Source organism: Aspergillus fijiensis (assembly GCF_003184825.1).
Source record: "Aspergillus fijiensis CBS 313.89 unplaced genomic scaffold BO72scaffold_16, whole genome shotgun sequence".
NCBI classification, from domain to species: Eukaryota; Fungi; Ascomycota; class Eurotiomycetes; order Eurotiales; family Aspergillaceae; genus Aspergillus; species Aspergillus fijiensis.
Genome location: NW_024468992.1, coordinates 13,208 through 34,738, shown reverse-complemented (window position 1 = coordinate 34,738; position 21,531 = coordinate 13,208). Strand labels below are relative to the sequence as shown.

Sequence of the window (21,531 nt, the reverse complement as noted above, 5' to 3'; positions counted from 1 at the left end):
AGAGCTACAAAGCTACATCGATACTCTAGTGCTCATACTCATAATTAGAGAAGGTCGGGCGGAGTCGTATCCCGACCATCTCAGCCATTAGCATGTCAAGATGACGATGGGGTCGGGCCCCGAGTTCCCCTTCCCCCCCCCCCCCCCCATCCCCACGACCAAGAAGGAATTGCATGAAACTCAATCAGGGCGGGCAGGATACGATTGGCAGTTCGAGGTTAATGCCAATTTAGAGATGAAGTGGAGAGCGAGAGCAAAACGCCCCAATCGTCACACGCTCCCATAATCATTAGGTTGGATGAGGGAAAGGCAGGCAGCTTGGTGGCCGATCGCCTTCTCGTTCTCATGTTGGCGTGCGTGAGGGATCTCTGAGTGTCTAGGTACGGTAGGGTGTGAGTAGACGGGAACCGAGACGAGAAAACCTGCTGCTGTACGCATCTTCTCCGTTGTTGAAGGAAGCGGAAAAGCCGATTGTGGGATGGTGGACTCAATAGACTAGCTAGCCCTGGAGAAGGAAGGGAGGGGGGGCGTGGGGACAAGTCCGACTGGTGCGTAGTCGGAAGATAACGCGAGGTGATTCGAACTTGTAATAGCCATTGATAACGAATGATGGGCCAGACATAATAAGTTAGTTAATCCCGATGACATAACGATATGGGTTGGTCGACATGAGATGCAATTCCGTCTCCATGTGTTGGCGGTGGGTGTGCATTATTCGAATCGTGGTTGTCCCTGACACTCAATTCCGCCTTCATCATCAAACCTGAACAACCCCCCCCCTTTCTTCTCCCCCGGAAACATCACGAACGACGATGTCAGAAGGAAAAGAAGATGATGAAGAATGAGTGCCAGACAGGCGGGATCATTGGTATGGGACCATTGTTCATCAAACTTGTCCATGATGATGTCAATCTAATTTCATCGGAGGGGGGGGCATGATAAGTGGGAGATGAGCATCATCATCATCGAAGGTAACTTAGAGCTCACGGACCGTAAATTGTTTGGGCTGTTTTGGCTGTTTTGGCCCTGCATGGCCGGAATTGGTATCGTCTGAGTTCTTGGAACCGCCCCCCCTTGCGTTCCCCGTTTGGCTTCAGCTCGTGGTCCCCCAAGATCGGGTAGGACGGCCCTGAGCGAGTGCAGTCACTGCAGTGTATGGTGCCGTGGTATTTAGAGTGCCACCCAGAAATGGAAGAGGGAGGAGGTGGAGGTATTTCCAGCTGTAGCGTGGTTGTTACAGTAGTATGAGTACTCCGTAGTTTGGGTGTATACGTAGTAAGAACGCCCCTCGGGGCATTTCCTGTAGCTGTTCTGGCTGACTCGGGTTGTTTGTTTTGTATGTTTCGTGTTCCTGTCTCTCTCTACACACACACTCTCTCTGTATGTCTCTGCCCTTCACTTTCATCCCCCGCTGCAAGGGAACGACAGGACTATGGAGCCCTTCTTGTCCCGATGTCATGGGCCTGCACAAAAGAGCATAGGGAGAGAGGGATGTACATTAGGTCTAATTATTACATTCAAGGGTGAATGCCAATCATAACGCTGATTTCGGTTGATGCTATACACCGGAGTCTAGCAAGTAGTAAGCTCCTAGGAGATAGCATTTCGATGAGATGATATTTATTACCATCATCAAACGTGTGCGGTTTCCCCTCTAGTCCTTTACTGGTGACGGACTGAGGAGGACTAGAGAGAGACGAGAGAGAAAATCGCGCATAGTAAAAGAGAAACATACGCAGAGACAGTAGTAGAGATGGGAACAGCAAAGACAAGACAAGCCAACAAGAAAGAGAGGGAAAATTAATGAGGGCCACACTGGAGTAGTACTACTACTACGACTACACTATGTATGTACTGTACAGAACGAACAACCCGCACGCGGCAAGAAGGGCTGGCTCAGCTGGCTGCGCTGAGGGTGGTTCCTGTCGGTACAGCCCGTACACGTACGGAATTTCCTTTTTCTTGTGTGCGGTTGAGTATGTGCGTTGTTCTGTCCACGCACCCCAGCCCAATGGGAAGCACATCCTACTACGCCCGCGTCTGTACCTGCGAGGCCGACCTTGGCCCGCAGAGCCGTTCAATACGGCAGTATTACTACCATATGCATACCAGATGACCCCAGCCAAATGTATGGCGAGCGCGGGAAAGTGAGACTCTCGGATGGTATTGGGACGGTAAGCCCGAGAAGAGTTTACTATTCACCTATCCCCTCGGACTTCACGTAAGCTGGGATGAAGCGATAGGAACAGTACAGTGGGAGGAGGGTGGAGGCAAACTCGGCACAGGTCTGCCGGTCACGGGGGGATGAGAGAGATAGAGTGCGTGCGTGAGAGATAATAGACGACGGGCGTAAAGGTCAGAGTTTTTGTTTTCTATCGCCCAGGACTAGACTCGAAGGGGCAAACTTGATTCCCCACTGGTACTGGCAATTGGTGGTACTGGGGAAGGAAGTGAAGAAGAAGAAGGCTAGAGAGGGCAATGGAAGAGAAGGGCACTACTGGTACTGGTACTGGTACTGACACTGGTACTGGTACTGACTGGGTAGGCTAATTTGTCGAAGAAATGACCTCGGTCGGCATTCAACTTCCTACCGATGCGTGCCGTTAAGCGTGGAAAGTGAGTGAGTGTGAGGCGAAATTGGAGAGAAGACCCAGTTGGGAAAAACCTTACCTTACCAGGGACAGCGAACTTTCGATCAACTCAGTGGTAGTCTTAGTGGCTGCTGTTCCCGGCCAAGAACTAGAACCAAGAAGGCTAAATTCAAAAGGGTAAAGAAAAATTGAAATGAAAGGCGAAAGTGAGAGGAAAAAATAAAATAACCAAAAAGAAAATAAAATTACCTAGTACAAAAACGGAACCGGGAAAATAATCGACAAAATTTAGAAAAATCTAGGAAGGCAAAGGCAAAATTCGACCCAAAAAAAAAAAAAAAAAAAAAAAAAGTGGGCTTACGCACAGGGAAGGTCGCCCGCCCGTTGGAGCTTAGAGAACAAGACGTGTTTGTCCTGGTCCCGTGCAATCGCAAGCCCACCCTCCCCCAGAATATTAAAGAGTACATTCTCCCTCCCTTCCATCCCCCTCTCTTCTCTTTCTTCTCTATAGGATCATCCGACTCTTGCCATCCCTGTCATTCCTCGTTTGCATCTGCTCATATCGTTGGGTCCCTAGGCTGTGTGAGCCGAGAAGCAACAATGGCGGAGCGGAGAATCTCCTATGCTCCCGACGTGGAGAATGGTGACCATTCTCGCAACAACGAAGGTGGTGAAGGTCTTGAGGAATATGCTGCTTTGAACCGTTACATCTCGACTGCCCAGGGCAAGCGCCGTGGTTCGACTTCCAGCGCTGGTGCTCTCAGCACCGGCAAGAAGGAGAAGAAGGGCTTCTCTCTCTTCAAGAAGAAGACCGATGGTGCTGAGGATGGCTTCGTCTGCCCCGATGAGTGGCTCGAGACCGACATGCGCTCCGGTCTGCGCTCCAGCGACATCGATGCCCGTCGCAAGAGAACTGGTTGGAACGAGTTGACCACCGAGAAGACCAACTTCTTCGTTCAGTTCATTGGTTACTTCCGTGGTCCTATTCTTTATGGTGAGTCGCCCATCGATTCCGTTCGCTGACGTCTCAACGGCCTCAAAACTAATCCGCGCCTGCGTCATAGTTATGGAACTTGCTGTCTTGCTCGCTGCCGGTCTTCGTGACTGGATCGATCTTGGTGTCATTATTGGTATTCTTATGCTCAACGCTGTTGTCGGTTGGTACCAGGAGAAGCAGGCCGCCGATGTCGTCGCTTCGCTCAAGGGTGATATCGCTATGAAGGCTGTTGTTATCCGTGATGGACAGGAGCAGGAAATCCTTGCCCGTGAACTGGTTGCTGGTGATATTGTACGGTCCCCCCCTCAGTCTCCAATCATCTTGTGAGCTGCAAACTAATCTGGTTCGAATCTATAGGTCGTCGTTGAGGAGGGTACTATCGTCCCTGCTGATATCCGTCTTATTTGCGACTACTCCAAGCCCGAGAACTTCGAGACCTACAAGGAGTACCTCGCCACCGTTGGCGATGACACTCTCAAGGAGAAGGAGGACGAGGACGACGAGGATGGTGGCATCGAGGCTCGTGCCGGTGTCTCCCTCATCGCCGTTGACCAGTCCGCCATCACCGGTGAGTCTCTGGCCGTCGACAAGTACATGGCCGACACCTGCTACTACACCACTGGTTGCAAGCGTGGAAAGGCCTACGCCATCGTCACCGCTACCGCCAAGCAGTCTTTCGTCGGTAAGACTGCTGCTCTCGTCCAGGGTGCTCAGGACCAGGGTCACTTCAAGGCTGTCATGGACAACATCGGTACCTCCCTCCTGGTTCTCGTCATGTTCTGGATTCTCGCTGCCTGGATCGGTGGTTTCTACCGTCACCTCAAGATCGCTACCCCCGAGAACTCTGACAACAACCTTCTCCACTACACCCTGATTCTCCTGATCATCGGTGTTCCCGTCGGTCTCCCCGTCGTCACTACCACTACCCTCGCTGTCGGTGCTGCCTACCTGGCCGAGCAGAAGGCTATCGTCCAGAAGCTCACTGCCATCGAGTCCCTTGCTGGTGTCGACATCCTTTGCTCTGACAAGACTGGTACCCTTACCGCCAACCAGCTTTCCATCCGCGAGCCCTACGTCAACGAGGGTGTTGATGTTAACTGGATGATGGCTGTCGCTGCTATCGCCTCCAACCACAACATCAAGAACTTGGACCCCATTGACAAGGTCACCATCCTGACCCTCCGCCGTTACCCCAAGGCTCGTGAGATTCTCGCCCGCAACTGGGTTACCGAGAAGTACACTCCCTTCGACCCCGTCTCCAAGCGCATTACCACCATCTGTACCTGCGACGGTGTCCGCTACGTCTGCGCCAAGGGTGCTCCCAAGGCCATCCTCGCCATGTCTCAGTGCTCCGAGGATGAGGCTGATAAGTTCCGTGAGAAGGCTGCTGAGTTCGCTCGCCGTGGTTTCCGTTCCCTTGGTGTTGCCGTCCAGAAGGAGGGTGAGCCCTGGCAATTGCTCGGCATGTACCCCATGTTCGACCCCCCTCGTGAGGATACTGCCCACACCATCGCTGAGGCCCAGCACCTTGGTCTGTCCGTTAAGATGTTGACTGGTGATGCTCTTGCTATCGCCAAGGAAACCTGCAAGATGCTTGCCCTGAGCACCAAGGTCTACGATTCCGAGAAGCTGATCCACGGTGGTCTTGCTGGCTCTGCTCAGCACGACCTTGTCGAGAAGGCTGATGGTTTCGCTGAGGTCTTCCCTGAGCACAAGTACCAGGTCGTCGAGATGCTCCAGCAGCGTGGTCACTTGACTGCCATGACTGGTGACGGTGTCAACGATGCTCCTTCTCTCAAGAAGGCAGACTGTGGTATCGCTGTCGAGGGTTCCACCGAAGCTGCCCAGGCCGCTGCCGATATCGTTTTCCTTGCCCCCGGTCTCAGCACCATCGTCGATGCTATCAAGCTTGCCCGTCAGATCTTCCAGCGTATGAAGGCTTACATCCAGTACCGTATCGCTCTCTGTCTCCACCTTGAGATCTACCTCGTTACGTCCATGATCATCATTGAGGAGACCATACGTGCCGATCTTATCGTCTTCATTGCCCTGTTCGCTGATTTGGCTACCATCGCCGTCGCCTACGACAACGCTCACTTCGAGCAGCGCCCCGTCGAGTGGCAGTTGCCCAAGATCTGGGTTATCTCCGTTGTTCTTGGTATCTTGCTCGCTGCCGCCACCTGGATCATCCGTGCCTCCCTCTTCCTTGACAACGGTGGTATCATCCAGAACTTCGGTTCTCCCCAGGAGATCCTCTTCCTTGAGGTTGCCCTTACCGAGAACTGGCTTATCTTCGTCACTCGTGGTGGTAAGACCTGGCCCTCGTGGCAGCTGGTTGGTGCCATCTTCGTTGTCGATGTCCTCGCCACCCTCTTCTGTGTCTTCGGCTGGCTCTCCGGCGATTTCGAGCAGACCCACCCCCACGACAGCGCCGACTTCTCCGTCAACGGCGACGTCGACATTGTTACCGTCGTTGTCATCTGGGCCTACTCCATTGGTGTTACCGTCATCATTGCCGTCGTCTACTACCTCCTTACCATTGTGCCCTGGTTGGACAACCTTGGCCGCAAGAACCGCTCCCGCGCCGACACCCAGATTGAGAACCTGCTTGGCCACCTGTCCAAGCTCGCCATTGAGCACGAGCAGGACTCGCACGGCAAGTCCCGCTTTGTCCTGGGCGCTCGCGCCGAGGTTGAGGAGGAGGAGTAAACGCTTGATTGCGCTCCATAATACCATCCCCGCTGGCTCACACTTGCTACGCATACATGCATGAGCTGGAACCCTACTCCTCCGGCTTGCTCATTTTACCCCGTATTATAGACTTTTTTTTTTCTTATTACCTGTTGTCTCTTTTACTAGAGCCAATTTCTCTTCTATTTTACATGTATGTATGTCATTAATAGTGGTAAATTTAGTCAATCAAGGGTCACCTATTCAATACTTTGTTCCTTCTTTCTTTTGTCGCGTAGAATTTGTAAAGTCTTCCACATATTCCTCCACTCTCCCGTCTTCTCCGCACAACAACCTTCGAAGAAAAACCTTTTCCGACCTAATTGCCGATCGTCTCAACCGATCCAGGAGCTCTTTCTTCGTCTGCCCACTTCTACCCGGCCGTTAATTCGGAGCTTCACCGGTTGCGCTTAATTGTTCCAGCCAAGAAGCGTCCACTCGGCCCGGTGGAGCAATTTCCACCAGGGGCAAATTCCACAGCTATTGTGGCCAAGCTGCTTCAGGACGGGTTTGCGGTCACTCGGGTCGAGTCCAGGTTTCAGGCTACGTATCATTCAGCCAAGCCCGTCCCTTCTCTTTCTTCCCTAATACCTGCTGTGTGTGAGTGTGTGTGAATTTCCTATATTTCGAAACATGCAAACTTTGAGTATCTATTCCATTTATCCCATGAAACGTGGCCGCAAAAGTAAACGCCCCCGAAACCAAAAAATATGGCTTTGAATGTGATATGGATGGCTAGATCCAGGCAACGGGTTCTTACTGTACGTAGACTGATCGTTTGATCTTGTGGTAGGAGAAGTATCGTACATTCTGAGGTTGGAACCCCCCCCCAACTGTCCTGATGGGTTTGGTTCCTGGGCTGGATGTGGATTACCTAGTAGCTTTTGCAGTCGTTGCGAATGGCTGTAGTTTGTATGAAGCTTCTGTCGAGCAAGGAAGCTTTGAAGGAGGGGGGGGGGTTGGTTTGGTATATGGCTCCAGGTATAGTATAGGGTTCTGTTCTCTATTGATGACTAGACCCCCCGGCCGGTCCAGTGGGAGTGCTGTTTTGAAGCAGTGGTTTGCTGCAAGGTAATTTGTAGGTTGTTGGAACTCCGAGTAGGAAGGATATCATGTGATTGATGCCTCTCTCCTCTGTCCATTCGGTCTGTCTGGCTTTGACTAGTTAGTCACTCTCCTTTGACTGAAGATCTATGCAACGTAACGGTGTAGGGTCTCTCGAAGATAGATTTATGATCGGCGTACAGCCTATGCAAACAACGACTGCAGCTGACGATGACCACAGATCCCGCTGTTTGCTTGTGTGCTGTGTGTCGATGATATCCGGTATTGGGGTGAGTGAGGGACATGACTTCAAGAGCGGTGCGTGCACCATCATGACTGGGTAGAGAATTTAGGACTACCTAAGTTGGTGTCCCTCGCGCTGAAGGATGTGATTCCTCCGCTTGGTGCCTGCAGGAGGCTGGGATAGCTTCGATTGTCTTTCGATCCAGGCTGGATATGCCGTTCATTATGTGTAATCGGTCCGGCAAGCTCGAAGCACGTCAATTGAGGGATACTACAAACTTAACGCAAATCAATTCAAGACTAGAAACACCCCCAATATCTACCTCCCTCCATCCCCATTCACCATCGGAGTGGGATACCGCGGCCCATACGCCGCACTCTCCAACCGCTCCATCTCAATGGTATTCCGTCTCTCCGTCTCACGACTGGGCAAGATCCCCTGCGTACTCGACCCTGTCCGCACAGACTCCGCCTTTCCATCCGCCATAGTACCCTCGAGACTCTTCTCATGACCCACTGCGGCAGCAGCAGCAACCCGACACCTCCGATGTGTCGCGACGATGGCCGTCCCCGCCCCGACGACCCACCACGAGAACAAGACGGGCAAGGCGGTGCGCAACTGATTCTCGCACCCGTCGCTCCAGATCTGCACGAGCACCTGGTACAGCTCGTGCGCGGGGAGGGCGTACGCCCACCGGAAGAAGCCCGGCTGCATCTCGAAGGGGCTGACCGTGCTGGCGACGTTGAGGATCGCCCAGGTCAGGATGCAGAAGGGCATGAACTGCATGGGCACGTAGGTGGTCAGCACGTCCACGATCTGGAAGTTGATGTGCATGTACAGCCAGACGGCCATCCAGCAGAGCACGAACTGGCCGGCCGAGACGGCCCACGACTCGCGGAAGGCCCAGATGTAGCCCACCATGCACAGGGCGCCCACGAAGGTGTAGCACCCCGAGATGCACAGCCGCAGCAGGCCGTTGGCGCGCGGCGTCAGCCGCGTGAACAGCTGGAACTGCGCCGACAGCCCGTTCAGCGCCATCATGAAGAAGAACTGCTGGATGATCGGCATGATGATCGAGACGGTGTTGTACAGGACCCGCCCGCCTTGCGCGGTGGCTTTGATGTTGTGTTCCGTCGCGGTGATGGGGTCGAGGAAGGCGGTTAGTGCGGTTGATGTTGATGCTGAGGAGGCGAGGAGGGTTTGGAGGACGTTGGACGCGTTCCGCGCGTAGTACGTCGACCGCGTCGCTTCGATCAGCGTGAGGAGGTTGGAGTAGATGGCGCTTTGCGCGAACGCGGGGTACCGTGCTCCGTTCCAGATGTAGGTCAGCGCGCTGGTTGCGGTGGTGTTGCTGCTGCTGCTGCTCCTGTCTGCGTCCCCAGACAGTGATGCTGCCAGCCGCGCAGTGGCCCCCGCGTTGACGTAGATAGCCCCCCAGTAGTCCCCGTGGCAGACGGCGTTGCGCACATCCTGACTAGATGAAAAGTCCTCGGTGGATGCCTGGTGCAAAGTAGGGAAGGTCGCGCCCTGCAGGGCTCCGTATGCGTCGAGGACGGATTGGCCGATGATGTCGCCGTCGAAATCGACGTACAGGAGCTTCAATTGATGGATTCGTTCGCTGTCTCGATACTGCGTCCCGTACAGGTAGGACATATTGCCCAGGAAGAGAAGCTGTAGGAGCAGAAAGCTCATCCCCACTGATACAAGGAAGCTCTTCCAGTGCTGTCTCCAGTCATCCTGGTGAGAGGGCCGCGCCGGCGGAGTGCTCATGGTCGTATTTTCAGGTTGCAGGCTGTCCAACCTTCGGCACCAAGCTGTTCCTTGCTAGGATCAAAGCACGGGAGCTCTTCATCCTGAGAGATCATGGGCACTATTTATTCTATTTCAGCCAAGCTCGTTAGGGGGGCGACGCTGATGGCTATAGTTCGGTTCCGGAAGGCGGAGACCAGAGAGCATCCGATGACTAAGCGGAAAGGCCGTTGCAGAGACCGAGCAGGCAAACCTGTCAGAGCCTCAACCTTAACCTGTTTATAGATGCAGATCAGCCTGTGATTGGAAGGAAAGTCCCAAGGAGCGGGCAGCCTATACCCTGACCTAGTCCTGTTTAATGAGCTATATCCCGGGATTAGATCGTGGACCCCTATCTACAGGAGTGTTTTGGCACTATTCAGTCAATGCGGAGCGGTGGCAGAACAACCCAGCTACCAGGCAGGTCTCACCGCTTTCTGCTTCGAGTGCTTCGAAAGGAGCTTCAAAAGAGACCAAACGGTTACTGATCCTTCTAACACGCAACCTGTAGAACGCTTGGCGGTAGCGTTCTGTTCGCTTTGAGCGGCGAAATACTCGAGCTGAGACCTCGCAACGCCGGTGTCGGATTTCCCCTAGAAACCGCGAGGAACAGCCCCAGATAAGTCAAATGGAGCACTTGCAAGTCGGGGCACTAATACGCCGACATCAGGAGAATAAGGAAACATCCGAATGGGGAACAGGTCCTGATGATGGAAGGTTAAGCAACATCTATACTGGCGTCGTGGAACAGATGATCGTATCAGATAATCTTCTTATTCATCAAACTCTTATATACATCATAAGGGCAATAACGCATGGAATCTTTTAGCTGTTGCTAAAATTCTTGTCTAGGTCTAATGCTCTCCAACGGGTATAAGCTGTGTGATGGCAACATCAAAGCAAGAAAAGGTTGGGGCAATATGCTATCCAAGATGTGCGTCAGGTGATCTGTGGCAGGCCTCACGGTTGAGGATTGCTCGGGCAATCTCCAACAGGCGTGTCGACTAGATGGGTATGTCGAGGATAAGATCCTCCATGCTAAGTTCCTGCTGGATATGACGAGGCGGTGCTGATTTGCACCGTGTCATAGTCGGGACAGCCATGCGTCGGGTTCCCGGCACCGGAAAAGTCACTGCCGATTCACTGACTGGTATGGGTTGGATATGCGACAAAAACGGAGGATGTGTGTATAGTGTGTCAGTAGGGGGGGGCGAGAAGGGTAGGTGGAAGGCTGAACAACTGTCCGACTTTAAAGACCAGTCTTGCCCAGAAGGCTGGCCAGCTGGTCAACATCCTTGTCTTCCTTTTGGGCGACCTTCTCGTTCTCAGCGAGATCGGTGTCCTTGAGAAGCTTCTCGGCCTTCTCCTCTTCCTCCTCCTCCTCCTCTTCTTCCTCTTCGCTCTCCTCCTCCTCAAGCTCGTCCAGCTCGTCAATACCCCACATCTCCTCAGGGTCCTCATCGGAGCCGTGCTCTTCCTTGCGAGCCTCGAGGATCTCGCGCAGCTCAGTCACGTTGTCATCATCCTCCATGAAGATGTTACCGTTCAGCTCGATACGGCGCAGGGCGGGGAGACCAGACTTGGTCGCGAAGAGAAACTGCTTGACACCCTCGGCCGTGATTTCGTTGTACTGAAGACGCAGGGTCTGCACCTTCTCGTTCTTACCCTCAGCCAGGGCCTGGGCAACCTTGACACCGCCACGGCCCGAGAGCAAGCAGTCGCTGACACCCAGCTCGCGAAGAGAGGCCCAGTTGCCCAGAACACCGGCCAGAGCGGTCGAACCCATAACGGTGAAAGTGTTGTCCTGAAGATCGACGACCTCCAGAGCCTTACAGTGGCTAAGGCCCTCCTTCAGCAGCAAAGAGATACCTTCCTGGCGGATACCGTTCTGGGTCATCTTCACGGAGCGCATGCCGGCAGCGTGCACCTCGTAGGCACGTGCCCAGGCAGCCATACTGCCGTTCTCCAGGCGGTTCCGACCGCAGACAATGCTCTCCAGGAGAGACACTTCCTTGCCAGCCTTGCGAGCCTCCTCCTTGCGCTCAGCGAGTTCGGTGAGGGCCTTGGCGATGTTGGAGCCGGCCTCGGGGCCCATACCGTTGTTGTTCAGGATCAGGTGGCGGAGGGGCACGTGGCGGGCGAGGAAGTCGACGAGGGGCTTCTGAGTGTTGGCACCGAAGGCATTGTCGGACAGGTTAACGGTGTGGAGAGTGGAGATCTCGAGAAGGGCGTTCAGGAGGAAGGTCAGAGCGTCGGGGATCTCGCTCAGCAGACGCGAGGTAAAGATGTCGGCCAGCTCGGCGACCTCGAGGCTCTTTTGGGTGGACAGCACGGCGGCGAGGCGCTCGCAGGCGGGGACCCCCAGGGTGTTTCCTCCAAAGCGGATCTCAGTGTAGTCGGTGCTCTCCAACAAGGGCTTGATATGGGTCTCAATGTCCTCAGCGGTGTCCAGCTTGAGGCCTTTGCCCTCAAGCGAAAAGACCTTAGGAGGGGCCATGGCGGGGTAAATTAAATTTCAGGGGGGGGTGAGGGGGTTGAAAAAAGGTCAGCAGTCAAGAAGTACAGATGGAAAGGATCGTCAGAAAGACAGACGTAAGGAAGCGCAAGATCACTGTCCAAGCCAGTAAGTAGAAAAGTTTAAAAGAAAAGAAAGGGAGGAATGAATGTGATGGAAATTGTTGTGGTGTGTGTGTGGTGTGGGAAGATAATGAAATTGAAGGGGAAGAAGGGGAAAGAACAAAAGAATGCAGAATGCAGTGAGTGAGTGCAGTGTGATGATGCGCACGCCCGCCCGCCGCCGCCTTTTTTCCCCCCTGCTTCCCTGACAACCGGCTCGTTGCCCGCAAATTTTCCCCGATCGCCGCTCCGGCAAGTCCTACCGACCAACAACGCCATTCCGAACCCATCGCATCATCTTCTTCAATTATCACATTAATCAGCAGTCCTCGGTCTGCTTAAGTTAATGAGCTAGTTAACCTCATCGTTGCCAATTGTCCCACTACCCACTCACTCACTCACTCACTCACTCTTTGCTCCGTTGCATTCTTTCACTCCCTCCTCAATCCAGCCGCTCATTCTGCGCCCATATATCCAGAACCTTCATTCTTCAGTATGTCCTGGTTGTTCGGTTCCTCCAAGCGTAAGTCAATTCCCGCGATTATCCGCAGCCCTTCAATCTTCAATCTTCAATCTTCCCTTTCCCACAGCTCCTCACCCCATACCCAACACGCAATTGGAACTAACCAATCCCTCCGTTTGCGCAAACACAGCCGAGAGCGCTCCCGCCGCCGCCGCCGCTCCCACCGAATCCGCCCCGGCCGAGAAGCCCAAGGTCAGTCGCACCACCCGTCCGCTCCCATCGAAAAACCACCGCACCTTTCTCCTCGAAATGCAGACCCAAAAACCGAGAAAGCTAACCCAACCCCCACACAAACAGCCCTGCTGCGTCTGCAAGACCGAAAAGACCGCCCGCGACGACTGCATGCTCTTCTCCAAGACCGACGATCCCACCCAGGAATGCAAGTCGATGATTGATCAGTACAAGGCCTGCATGGCCGGGTATGGGTTCAAGGTCTAGAACCCCGCCGCCGTGGCTGTTGTTCAGGGAGTGGGTTCCTGCTGGCATGTTTCTGGGGTGGGGAGAACTTCCTCGACTCTGCGATTGTATAACATATGGGTTGTTTTAATTGTTTTTTTGGGGGGGTACAGTACAGTACAGTCAGTACATAGAAGGAGAAAGAGCGCATGCAACATATCCTGGAGTTTGGGTTGTGGGAGGCTTTGTTTTCTCCGAGGGGTTTTTTGATTTGCTGTGGTCTTGTATATTAGATCGATCTTGTTTTCTTTGCTTGAATGTTCTTCGTTGGGCGGCTGCTTTATTATCATCTCCCCTTATGCAGTACATGTCTTGTTGTGGTTGTGTTAGTGATTTTTCAAGGTCGTAGTGTCTGCTTTGAAAGAGTAGCAAGTAAAATCAAATCATTGCTCTTTGTTTGGTGTACATACAATAACTGGCATGGACGAGGGTTAGTGTCAGAGCCATGCACATGGCAAGCCCACGGAAATGGCATTGGGGTATCACTATAGAATGACAAATGGTATATGGAAGGCACCGCGTCTATGGGTCCACCTTAGATCACTGATTCTTCTTCTGAGTCTCCTCCGCTACCTTCTGGTCAATCTTCCGGCACTGCTGGATCAACTTCCACACACACCATAGATAGGCCAGTCCAAACCCGCCGGCTCCGATGAGCACGTTCAATACCACCCACAGGTCGGGTTTGTCCGAGGGAGGAGGCACGAAAGCCTCCACGACATGCCATACGATCATGGCAAGGTAGAAGCAGATGTGCACGAGTTTGGTGAGCACATGAGGTTCCGCACTGTCCTCGGACGAATCCCGGCTACGATAGGCCTCGAGCGAGGTTGGCGGCAGACCCATCAGGTAGGCCCAGAGCAGGGTCATGACGAAATACGGCACCCGGAGCTCGTCGCGCTTGAGCAGAGGGTACATGGTCCACGTGCCGAGAATGTTGGCCCATCCAACCCACGCCCGCGTTTCCTTGCTGAGACCTCCGTCTCCAGCCAGGAGCAGTGTCATCGGGAGCAAAGGAAGCAGCACGCTCTTCTCGTGCACCTGGAAGGAGAACAAGAAGAAGCCCCAAGCAACACTTGAGAGTGCGGGGAGCAGAAGTGATGCGCGCGGATGGCGGAAGATAAGGATGCAGGGAATCAAGATCGAACCCAAGGTGGCGCCAAGGGACATGCGCTGAAGGAGACTGGCTTCAAAACGATGAAGCTTGTAGAACGTATGGACGGCGCACCAAGCATTTGCGACCTTGTCCTCGAACAGACCCCGGGCAAACGGGAACACACGATGAATGATCTGCGTCAATTGGAAAGCGACTGCGTAGAGCACGGAATGCTTATCGAGATCGATCGGGAGCTGCTGCAGAAGAGGAGGCTGCGGAGCCGAAGCCAGGATCTCTCGTGCCTCTTCACCGATCGCGCCGATTACCAAGGGGCCGAAGAGAACCGCAAATGCCACGAGTGTTACAAGCGCAATGCAAAGAAGGCGGAGGATTCGGATTTTCGGGAAAATGCACACGCCCAAGAGGAAGGCGAACAAAACGGGGGCATAATACAGGGCCATCTGCTTGAAGCCGAGGGCGCCCACGAAGAAGATGCAAGCCCAGAGCATGCGTCCCGCCAGGATGGCATCCAAGCTCGCAACGACGAGCCCCAGCATCACCGTGTTGTACTGGAAATGACCATGGTCGATGAGAATAGTCGCGGGTTGAAGTAGAATTGCGACAAGCGCAATCGAAGCAGACCAGACAGGCACATTTTGCATCCGAGTGTAGCGGCGCAGGAAGTTGACCACGGCCGGGATGAAGACAAGATACTCGGAAGCCACTACCGTACCGCGCATGAAGACCTTCAACAGAGGATCTTCAAGCCCGCGAGACTGATCAAGAGCAAACCAGCTCGGGTCAATGGCAGTTCCACTATATAAAGTTAGTCACAGAGAAGGTGATTTTGACCCTCCAGTCACTTACAGTTTCCCCAGCAGCCAGCTGTGATATGCCGTCAGAGGAGGATAGTCCAGTCCCCAGTATTGTAGATCATACAAGTACCACTTTGCCATGGGCAAATGAGTGGTTATTTCCATCCAGTGTCGCTGCGCCTCGAAGTCACCGTGCATCGGGGGTACCTGGAAGCCTTGTCGCCATTAGTCTTGGGGATTGATGTGTTCGAGACGCTCAGCGACGTACCAGAATACCCCCATAGACTAACTGCCCAACGGAATAGGCCGACAGCCATCAGAACAAGAGGGAGAACAAGCCATTGAGAAACACCTGCCCGAGCGGACCACAGGAATGAAACCAGAGGAAAGGCGGGAGACGACTTGCCGCCTAACTCGGCAATGAGAGAGTTGTTGGAGCCCGTGTATGACGAGGGGAACTTTCTCTTCTTCCGCGGGCGATAAGAGGATGGAGGAGCCATTGCCGCAATTTTAGACTAGAGTGAGTCTAGAAGTAGACCATTGATCCGATGCGATCCGTCTGTGTTGGAGTGCAAGTGCAATAACGGTGCACGCAGAGAGGGAAGAGCAAGGTCAGGAGTAGTTAGAACTGCAGTAGCCGGGATGGTACGTGGTACAGACGGGAGTGGACCAGCTCCGGGGAATGACACTCTGTTGCTTCAACGAGGGCGGTGGGCGGATTTAGGAATTACCTCCGTCTTCAGTAGGTACTGTAGCTCGCTACTCCGTACCTTGGCAGTTTTACAGAGACAGTAGGGAGTAGGAAACTGGCTTTTTCTTAATTCAAACTACCAGAAGCTGTCAAGTTCCATGAAGCTGAGCAGACTAATTGAGCTCTTTTCGTACTATTGCAAGGGATCACCAAATCACCAATTATCTTGTATCCCTTTGTTGTCTGTGTCTGTCGAGGGCCGAGGCCAACAGGCACCGGAGCAAGGCGCGCTTAGTCAGCGATGCATGCGGTGTGGCCGGTGGGTCCAAGTACCTCGACTAAGACCAGGAGCGCAGGCGGTAGCCCCTGTTGATTTTTTCTGCCTGTCTCCAGTTTTGCAACTAGTCGAATTTTTTTTTATCCCCCCGGCCGCCTTATCGGAGCTCCCAGCAGTAGAAATTTTCTTCTTTTTCTTCTCCTCCCCCCTTCACTCTTCATCCTCTCACTTCTCTTCATCCCGTTTATCATCATCATCATTCCTCTTTTGAGATTCAAACAATCGTTTGACTCTCCTCCATCTACTTCTTGACTTACTCAGCTGTATCTTACTAGGTACACCGTAACAGACATCCTGTGGGCTTTTTACCTTGAGGGCTGTGGGTTGTAACATACTACGTTCTATTCTGTGGGATCTGTTGGATACTTCCGTGGGTTTCATATCATAGACAGTAGCGTTTCTCCTGTCTTACTCGTGTGGGCTTGAACACTGTCAGTTGTGGGTTACCTGTGGGTATTTGCGAAAGCAATCAGTGGGCTGTTCTTATATCAAATCGGGTGATTTGTGGGACTCAAGAAAATTTTTGCCGCACAAGAAGTTTCTTTGTGATCAATTTTATCTGGTATGTCTCCACCTGGGTTCTCATATATCGACCCATCCGCCTTCCTCACCTCTTCTCACTAACCAACCATTCTTTCTATCCCCAGATTCAAAATGTCTAAGACCAAGTCCGTTTCCAAGAAGGGTGAGAAGCCCGTTGACAAGGCCTTGAGCAAGGTCAAGGATGCCGGTGTGAGCAAGGCTGCTCAGTCCCCCAAGTCCAAGAGCAAGCAGATTGCCAAGGCTGTTGTGACCAAGGAGAAGAAGTCTTCCAAGAAGAAGAAGGAGCCTACTCCCTCTGAGTCCTCCGACTCCGAGTCCGACAGCGATGAGGAGATGGACTCTGACTCTAGCTCTAGCAGCGAGAGTGAGGATGAGAAGCCCGCTAAGAAGGAGACCAAGAAGGTTGCTAAGAAGGTCGAGTCCGAGTCCGACTCTGACTCCGACAGCGATGAGGACATGAAGGATGCCTCCAGCAGCGAGAGCGAGAGTGAGAGCGAGGATGAGAAGCCTGCCAAGAAGGAGACCAAGAAGGCCTCCAAGAAGGAGGAATCCAGCGACTCTGAGTCTTCCGAGTCTGAGGATTCTGACTCTGAGTCCGAGTCCGAGAAGGAGGCCCCTAAGAAGGCTGAGAAGAAGGTTGAGTCCGAGTCCGAGTCCGACTCTGACTCTTCCTCTGAGGACGAGGCCCCCAAGAAGGCCACCAAGGAGTCCAGCGACAGCGACAGCGACTCTGACTCCGAGTCTGAGGACGAGAAGAAGGCTGAGAAGGTTCGCATCACCCACCAATCGATCTTGACAATCATCTCATGCTAACATTACGTAGGAATCTTCCGACTCTGACTCTTCCGACTCCGACTCCTCCGACTCTGAGTCTGAGGAGAGCGACGAGTCTCCCAAGGAGTCCAAGAAGCGCAAGGCCGAGGACGAGAGCGCCGCTACCCCCAAGAAGACCAAGGTCGAGGAGCCCGCTGAGGGTGCTTCTGCCAACCTCTTCGTCGGCAACCTGTCCTGGAACGTCGATGAGGAGTGGCTCCAGCGCGAGTTCGAGGGCTTCGGTGAGCTCTCTGGCTGCCGCATCATGACTGAGCGTGAGACTGGCCGCTCTCGCGGGTAAGCATTCCATTCCACCTTTGGTATTCTGGGTCGTCGCTAATCATGTATCCTAGTTTCGGTTACGTTGAGTTCACCAACGCTGCTGATGCTGCTAAGGCCTACGAGGCCAAGAAGGGCGCTGAGATCGATGGCCGTACCATCAACCTCGACTATGCCACCGGCCGTCCCGCCAACAACCAGGGTGCTCCCCGCGACCGTGCCGAGAACCGTGCCCGCAACTTCGGCGACCAGGCCAGCCCCGAGAGCGACACCCTGTTCATTGGTAACCTTCCCTTCAGTGCCAGCGAGGACTCCGTTGGTGAGCTCTTCGGCGCTTCGGGTACCATTGTCGGCATCCGTCTGCCCACCGACGCCGAGTCTGGCCGCCCCAAGGGCTTCGGTTACGTTCAGTTCTCTTCCGTTGACGAGGCTCGCGCGGCCTACAACGAGCTCAACGGAGCCGAGCTTGAGGGTCGTCCCGTCCGTCTGGACTTCAGCACTCCCCGTCAGAACAACAACGGCGGTGGCCGTGGTGGTGGTCGTGGCGGTTTTGGTGGCCGCGGCGGCGGTGGTGGCTTCGGTGGCCGTGGCGGCGGTGGCCGTGGTGGTGGTCGCGGTGGCCGTGGCGGCTTCGGCGGTCGCGGAGGTGGTGCCGGTGGCTTCAACAAGGGCAAGGGCTCTATCCCCGAGTACAAGGGAACTAAGGTTACCTTCTAAATGCTTGCGTAGGTGTATCTTTGTCAAGCCTTGACCGGGTATTGTCTGGGCTTTTTTTTTTTTTTCTTTTCCTTTTGCTTTTCACGGAGGATGTTTTAAAAGTTCTTGCTGCATTTCCTTAGTTTTTCAGGATAACCCCCTCGGTAACATAGTTTGTGTGATATCTAGGATAGAACAATTTAATGAATGGCCATGACCAAAATGAATCCTTGTTGCTCCATTGTTCAAATCTTCCAGCTGTTGTTTGTTTGCTACGAAGTCCACTTTGCCGGGTTGTACCGTGGTTGCGCATGAAGGAGGTCTTTGTTTGATAGAGAGCTGGTAGGCGGCAGGGAGGGAACGAGGGAACCCCTCCGAGGTCGGCTTTGTCTCCGTCGCGCGACCTTGAACTGTCCACTGCAAACTGGTTGTTGCCAACTCTTCTGGCTGGCTGGGCTGCATCGTGGATCAGGCAGATCTGCTGCAATGATGGGCCTATCAAAGTGGGCCAGTCACGGTGCGCGGTCGGATGATCAATCACAGTATGCGGCCTGCCTCGTGTTCCCTTCCCCTCCCCTCCCCTCCCCTCCAGGCTCCATTCTCCATATTCCAGTACTTCCAGTTGTAGTAGTGCTAATGCTGACTGACTGTTTGCGACGTTGGTTGAATGGGTTGACTGTTTGGCTGTTTTCCTCCTCCTCGTCCTCCCTCCCTCCTTCCTTTTCTTTACTCACTCTCCTCCCTTCCCTTCCCATTCTTGTTTGCAATACCTCTCCTCGTTCCTCTTCATTCACAGACTTGTGCAAGTCGCGTGTTTCTTCTCTCAATGCTTCATCTCTGTGTGTCTTCTCGTCATTCTTATTTCTTGTCTTTTTGATTCCTTGCAACCTATGTCACGGGTGATCGTTGGAGTGTCAAGTCCCACATTTGATAAGATCAACTCTATATCGACCACTCCACCCGCTCCATCACTCCCTCCCTCCATCCATCCATCCATTCAATCCATCCACTACTAACTCATACGGTACTGCATTAACCCCGCGCTTTGGGACTGACCGCTCCCTCTCATCGCTGTCCATCACTGGTCGGTCCGCCTGCCGTCCCCGTGGCCTGAGGATCACCCGTGGATCTCGCTTCCAGTCAATCCATCCCTCCATCCCATCATCCCTCTCCTCTTTCTCCTCTTCCCTCCTGTCAAATCATTATTTCCTTAGCTCTTCTTCTCAACCTCTCACTCTTTCTTTCTCTTCATTTTCTCTTTCCTTATTTCTCACACCCTCCCCTCCTTCCTCCTTTTCTTTTTTCTTCTTCCATATATCCTCATTCAACTTGCCTCTGGCAGCCGGTCTGGACCTTGTCTGGTTCCTCGCTACTGCCCCTCCTTTTCTCCCTATTACATCTTCCATCATGCAACCAAATCACTATGACTTGCTGGGTCAGGTGCAACATGAAGACCCTCGATTACCCGGTCGACTGACGCGAGACCTTCATCAGTCGGCGCGCGATCATCTACTTCCTCATCAGTCACGTTCTCCCGCTGCCCGCGACCCCACGAGATCAGAAGGTACGTCATCGCCTCACGGCCTCCCCCAGATATCTACTCTGCCCCTGCATACTCGGCAAAGACCTTGGTATCCCTAGGTTCAACTTCAGTTTGCGCCACTTAGATGTATATTCAGTATTATCATTATCATGTACTCACTTCGTTACTATATAGATTCCTGGATCGAGGTCTCGTCTCAGCCGTCATCCTCATCCCTCTCCTCCGCAGGCACCAACGACGATATCATCACAACCGGTCTCCGTGTTCAGCAGCAAGGTCCCGGTCGGTATCATCGAAGTCGACGACGACGGCTACAACAACTTGCAGCCATCACCACAGCTCAAGTAGACTACTCATCCCGCGAACACAGTAGCAGTCAAGATGAATATGAGGAAAGCGAGAGTGAATCCGATCAAGTGCTCAGCAGCTCTGAAGATATGACTCGTCCACCCGAGAGACCGCACCCATTTCTGGTACCCACAGGCCCATCCCCGCTGCCGTCCGATGTCCCTACAGACGAAGATGACGACGATAACTCCACCGCGCTAGGCATGCGCATCAGCTCATCTCCATTTGTTCCTCAGCCAAATGTCTTTTCTCATCCGCCGGCATCCCAGGACCCGTCATGGACCAGGCCTATGGAAAGGCGGCACCAGGCGGAACCCAGTGAGGTGTCGAATTCCAGTCGACGGACGGCCATCAGGGCCCGGCGAAACTCACAAGCCAGCATCCGCTCTGTGCGCAGGTCATCCTACCAGCACAGTCCATACAACATGATCTCTCCATCTCACCACGCCGATCACGATGCTGCTCTCCGGGCCAGCCTTTCCACATTACTTTCCTGCGCTGCGGCAGCTCGAGGCCTCCCCAAGTCAGATGCGCAGCCAGTCCAGCCAGGTCCCTCGCGAGCGCCGGCGCCGTCATCTTTCCGCCTGGTATCGGAATCGGTTGCGATGGGGGATATTTGCGAGGAAGAAATGGCAGGGGCGAATCCCACCGCAGCAGCAGCAGCCCGGTCCCCTCGCTCAGGACTATCCCCTCCGCCATACTCTCCGCGGAGCGTTCCGCAAGCACCCCCACGAGCCAAAAGACGGTCAAGTCCATCCAAGGAGCGAAGTCATTCAGCCAAAAAGACTCGGCGAGGTAGCACCGTGGAAACCGTTCCCACAGCTAGCCCGACTGTCATGACGTGGGTGATCAGCGCGGGAGTTGTCGTGCTGTTCTCCGCCATCAGCTTCTCAGCGGGTTACGTACTGGGCCGCGAAGTAGGCCGACTGGAAGCTACCACTGGAATTGGAGCGATGGGCGACGGATCAGGAGGTAGAGTAGCCACCGGCTGCGGTCAAGAAGCAGTGCGGGGCAGTCTGAAACGACTCCGCTGGGGAACAGGAACCTCCGCCTCAGGCATCATTGCATAATCTACACGTGCATATTGGCAAATCTGAATATATGCTTCGCGACGACGGGCTAGGACGGTGGAATGCACACTTTTCTTTTTCTGTCTCCCTTGGGTTTGGTTCTCATCTCATCACGGTCTATATGTCGGAATGTACGGGTACGAGAGAAAAAGTTGCCCCAAGTTGGAATTCAGGTGTGGATGTTGTGATGACTTGAGGAGTTTCGGGTGTTATCGGATATCTTTCTATTGTTTATACCCCCCGCAAATTCCCTCTCTTGGATAATAACATGACTTATCTTATGAATGAACTATTAAACAAAGATAAAAGAG

At 53.6% G+C, this 21,531-nt stretch overlaps 7 protein-coding genes across 7 annotated transcripts; 4 read left to right on the top strand and 3 right to left on the bottom strand.

The window, feature by feature from the left end:
• Positions 1 to 3,098: 3,098 nt before the first annotated feature.
• On the top strand, positions 3,099 to 6,526 carry BO72DRAFT_446768 (plasma-membrane proton-e). The gene is made up of 3 exons (XM_040944378.1): positions 3,099 to 3,585; positions 3,656 to 3,879; positions 3,946 to 6,526. Exons 1-3 carry the CDS (start codon positions 3,192 to 3,194, stop codon positions 6,295 to 6,297), a joined length of 2,970 nt encoding a protein of 989 aa, XP_040802573.1. The 5' UTR covers positions 3,099 to 3,191; the 3' UTR covers positions 6,298 to 6,526.
• A 1,345-nt stretch (positions 6,527 to 7,871) lies between these two features.
• Positions 7,872 to 9,464, bottom strand: BO72DRAFT_446767 (SNG1 family protein). Its single transcript, XM_040944377.1, has one exon. It carries the CDS (start codon positions 9,374 to 9,376, stop codon positions 7,925 to 7,927), a length of 1,452 nt encoding a protein of 483 aa, XP_040802572.1. The 5' UTR covers positions 9,377 to 9,464; the 3' UTR covers positions 7,872 to 7,924.
• A 685-nt stretch (positions 9,465 to 10,149) lies between these two features.
• BO72DRAFT_446766 (GTPase-activating protein RNA1) lies at positions 10,150 to 12,055 on the bottom strand. The gene has a single exon (XM_040944376.1). It carries the CDS (start codon positions 11,889 to 11,891, stop codon positions 10,644 to 10,646), a length of 1,248 nt encoding a protein of 415 aa, XP_040802571.1. The 5' UTR covers positions 11,892 to 12,055; the 3' UTR covers positions 10,150 to 10,643.
• A 229-nt stretch (positions 12,056 to 12,284) lies between these two features.
• Positions 12,285 to 13,469, top strand: BO72DRAFT_446765 (copper metallochaperone COX17). Its single transcript, XM_040944375.1, has 3 exons — positions 12,285 to 12,533; positions 12,664 to 12,725; positions 12,831 to 13,469. The coding sequence occupies exons 1-3, from the start codon at positions 12,506 to 12,508 to the stop codon at positions 12,969 to 12,971; spliced, it is 231 nt and encodes a 76-aa protein (XP_040802570.1). The 5' UTR covers positions 12,285 to 12,505; the 3' UTR covers positions 12,972 to 13,469.
• Positions 13,405 to 15,670, bottom strand: BO72DRAFT_63462 (dolichyl-P-Glc:Man(9)GlcNAc(2)-PP-dolichol alpha-1,3-glucosyltransferase ALG6). The gene is made up of 3 exons (XM_040950581.1): positions 15,169 to 15,670; positions 14,953 to 15,115; positions 13,405 to 14,901 (listed from the first exon to the last, which is right to left on the bottom strand). The coding sequence occupies exons 1-3, from the start codon at positions 15,398 to 15,400 to the stop codon at positions 13,530 to 13,532; spliced, it is 1,767 nt and encodes a 588-aa protein (XP_040802569.1). The 5' UTR covers positions 15,401 to 15,670; the 3' UTR covers positions 13,405 to 13,529.
• A 705-nt stretch (positions 15,671 to 16,375) lies between these two features.
• Positions 16,376 to 18,339, top strand: BO72DRAFT_63396 (putative nucleolin protein Nsr1). The gene is made up of 6 exons (XM_040950580.1): positions 16,376 to 16,490; positions 16,576 to 16,613; positions 16,828 to 16,835; positions 16,892 to 17,239; positions 17,295 to 17,581; positions 17,638 to 18,339. Exons 2-6 carry the CDS (start codon positions 16,583 to 16,585, stop codon positions 18,278 to 18,280), a joined length of 1,317 nt encoding a protein of 438 aa, XP_040802568.1. The 5' UTR covers positions 16,376 to 16,490; positions 16,576 to 16,582; the 3' UTR covers positions 18,281 to 18,339.
• A 1,075-nt stretch (positions 18,340 to 19,414) lies between these two features.
• Positions 19,415 to 21,386, top strand: BO72DRAFT_63259 (uncharacterized protein). Its single transcript, XM_040950578.1, has 2 exons — positions 19,415 to 19,823; positions 19,977 to 21,386. Exons 1-2 carry the CDS (start codon positions 19,667 to 19,669, stop codon positions 21,218 to 21,220), a joined length of 1,401 nt encoding a protein of 466 aa, XP_040802567.1. The 5' UTR covers positions 19,415 to 19,666; the 3' UTR covers positions 21,221 to 21,386.
• Positions 21,387 to 21,531: the final 145 nt, after the last annotated feature.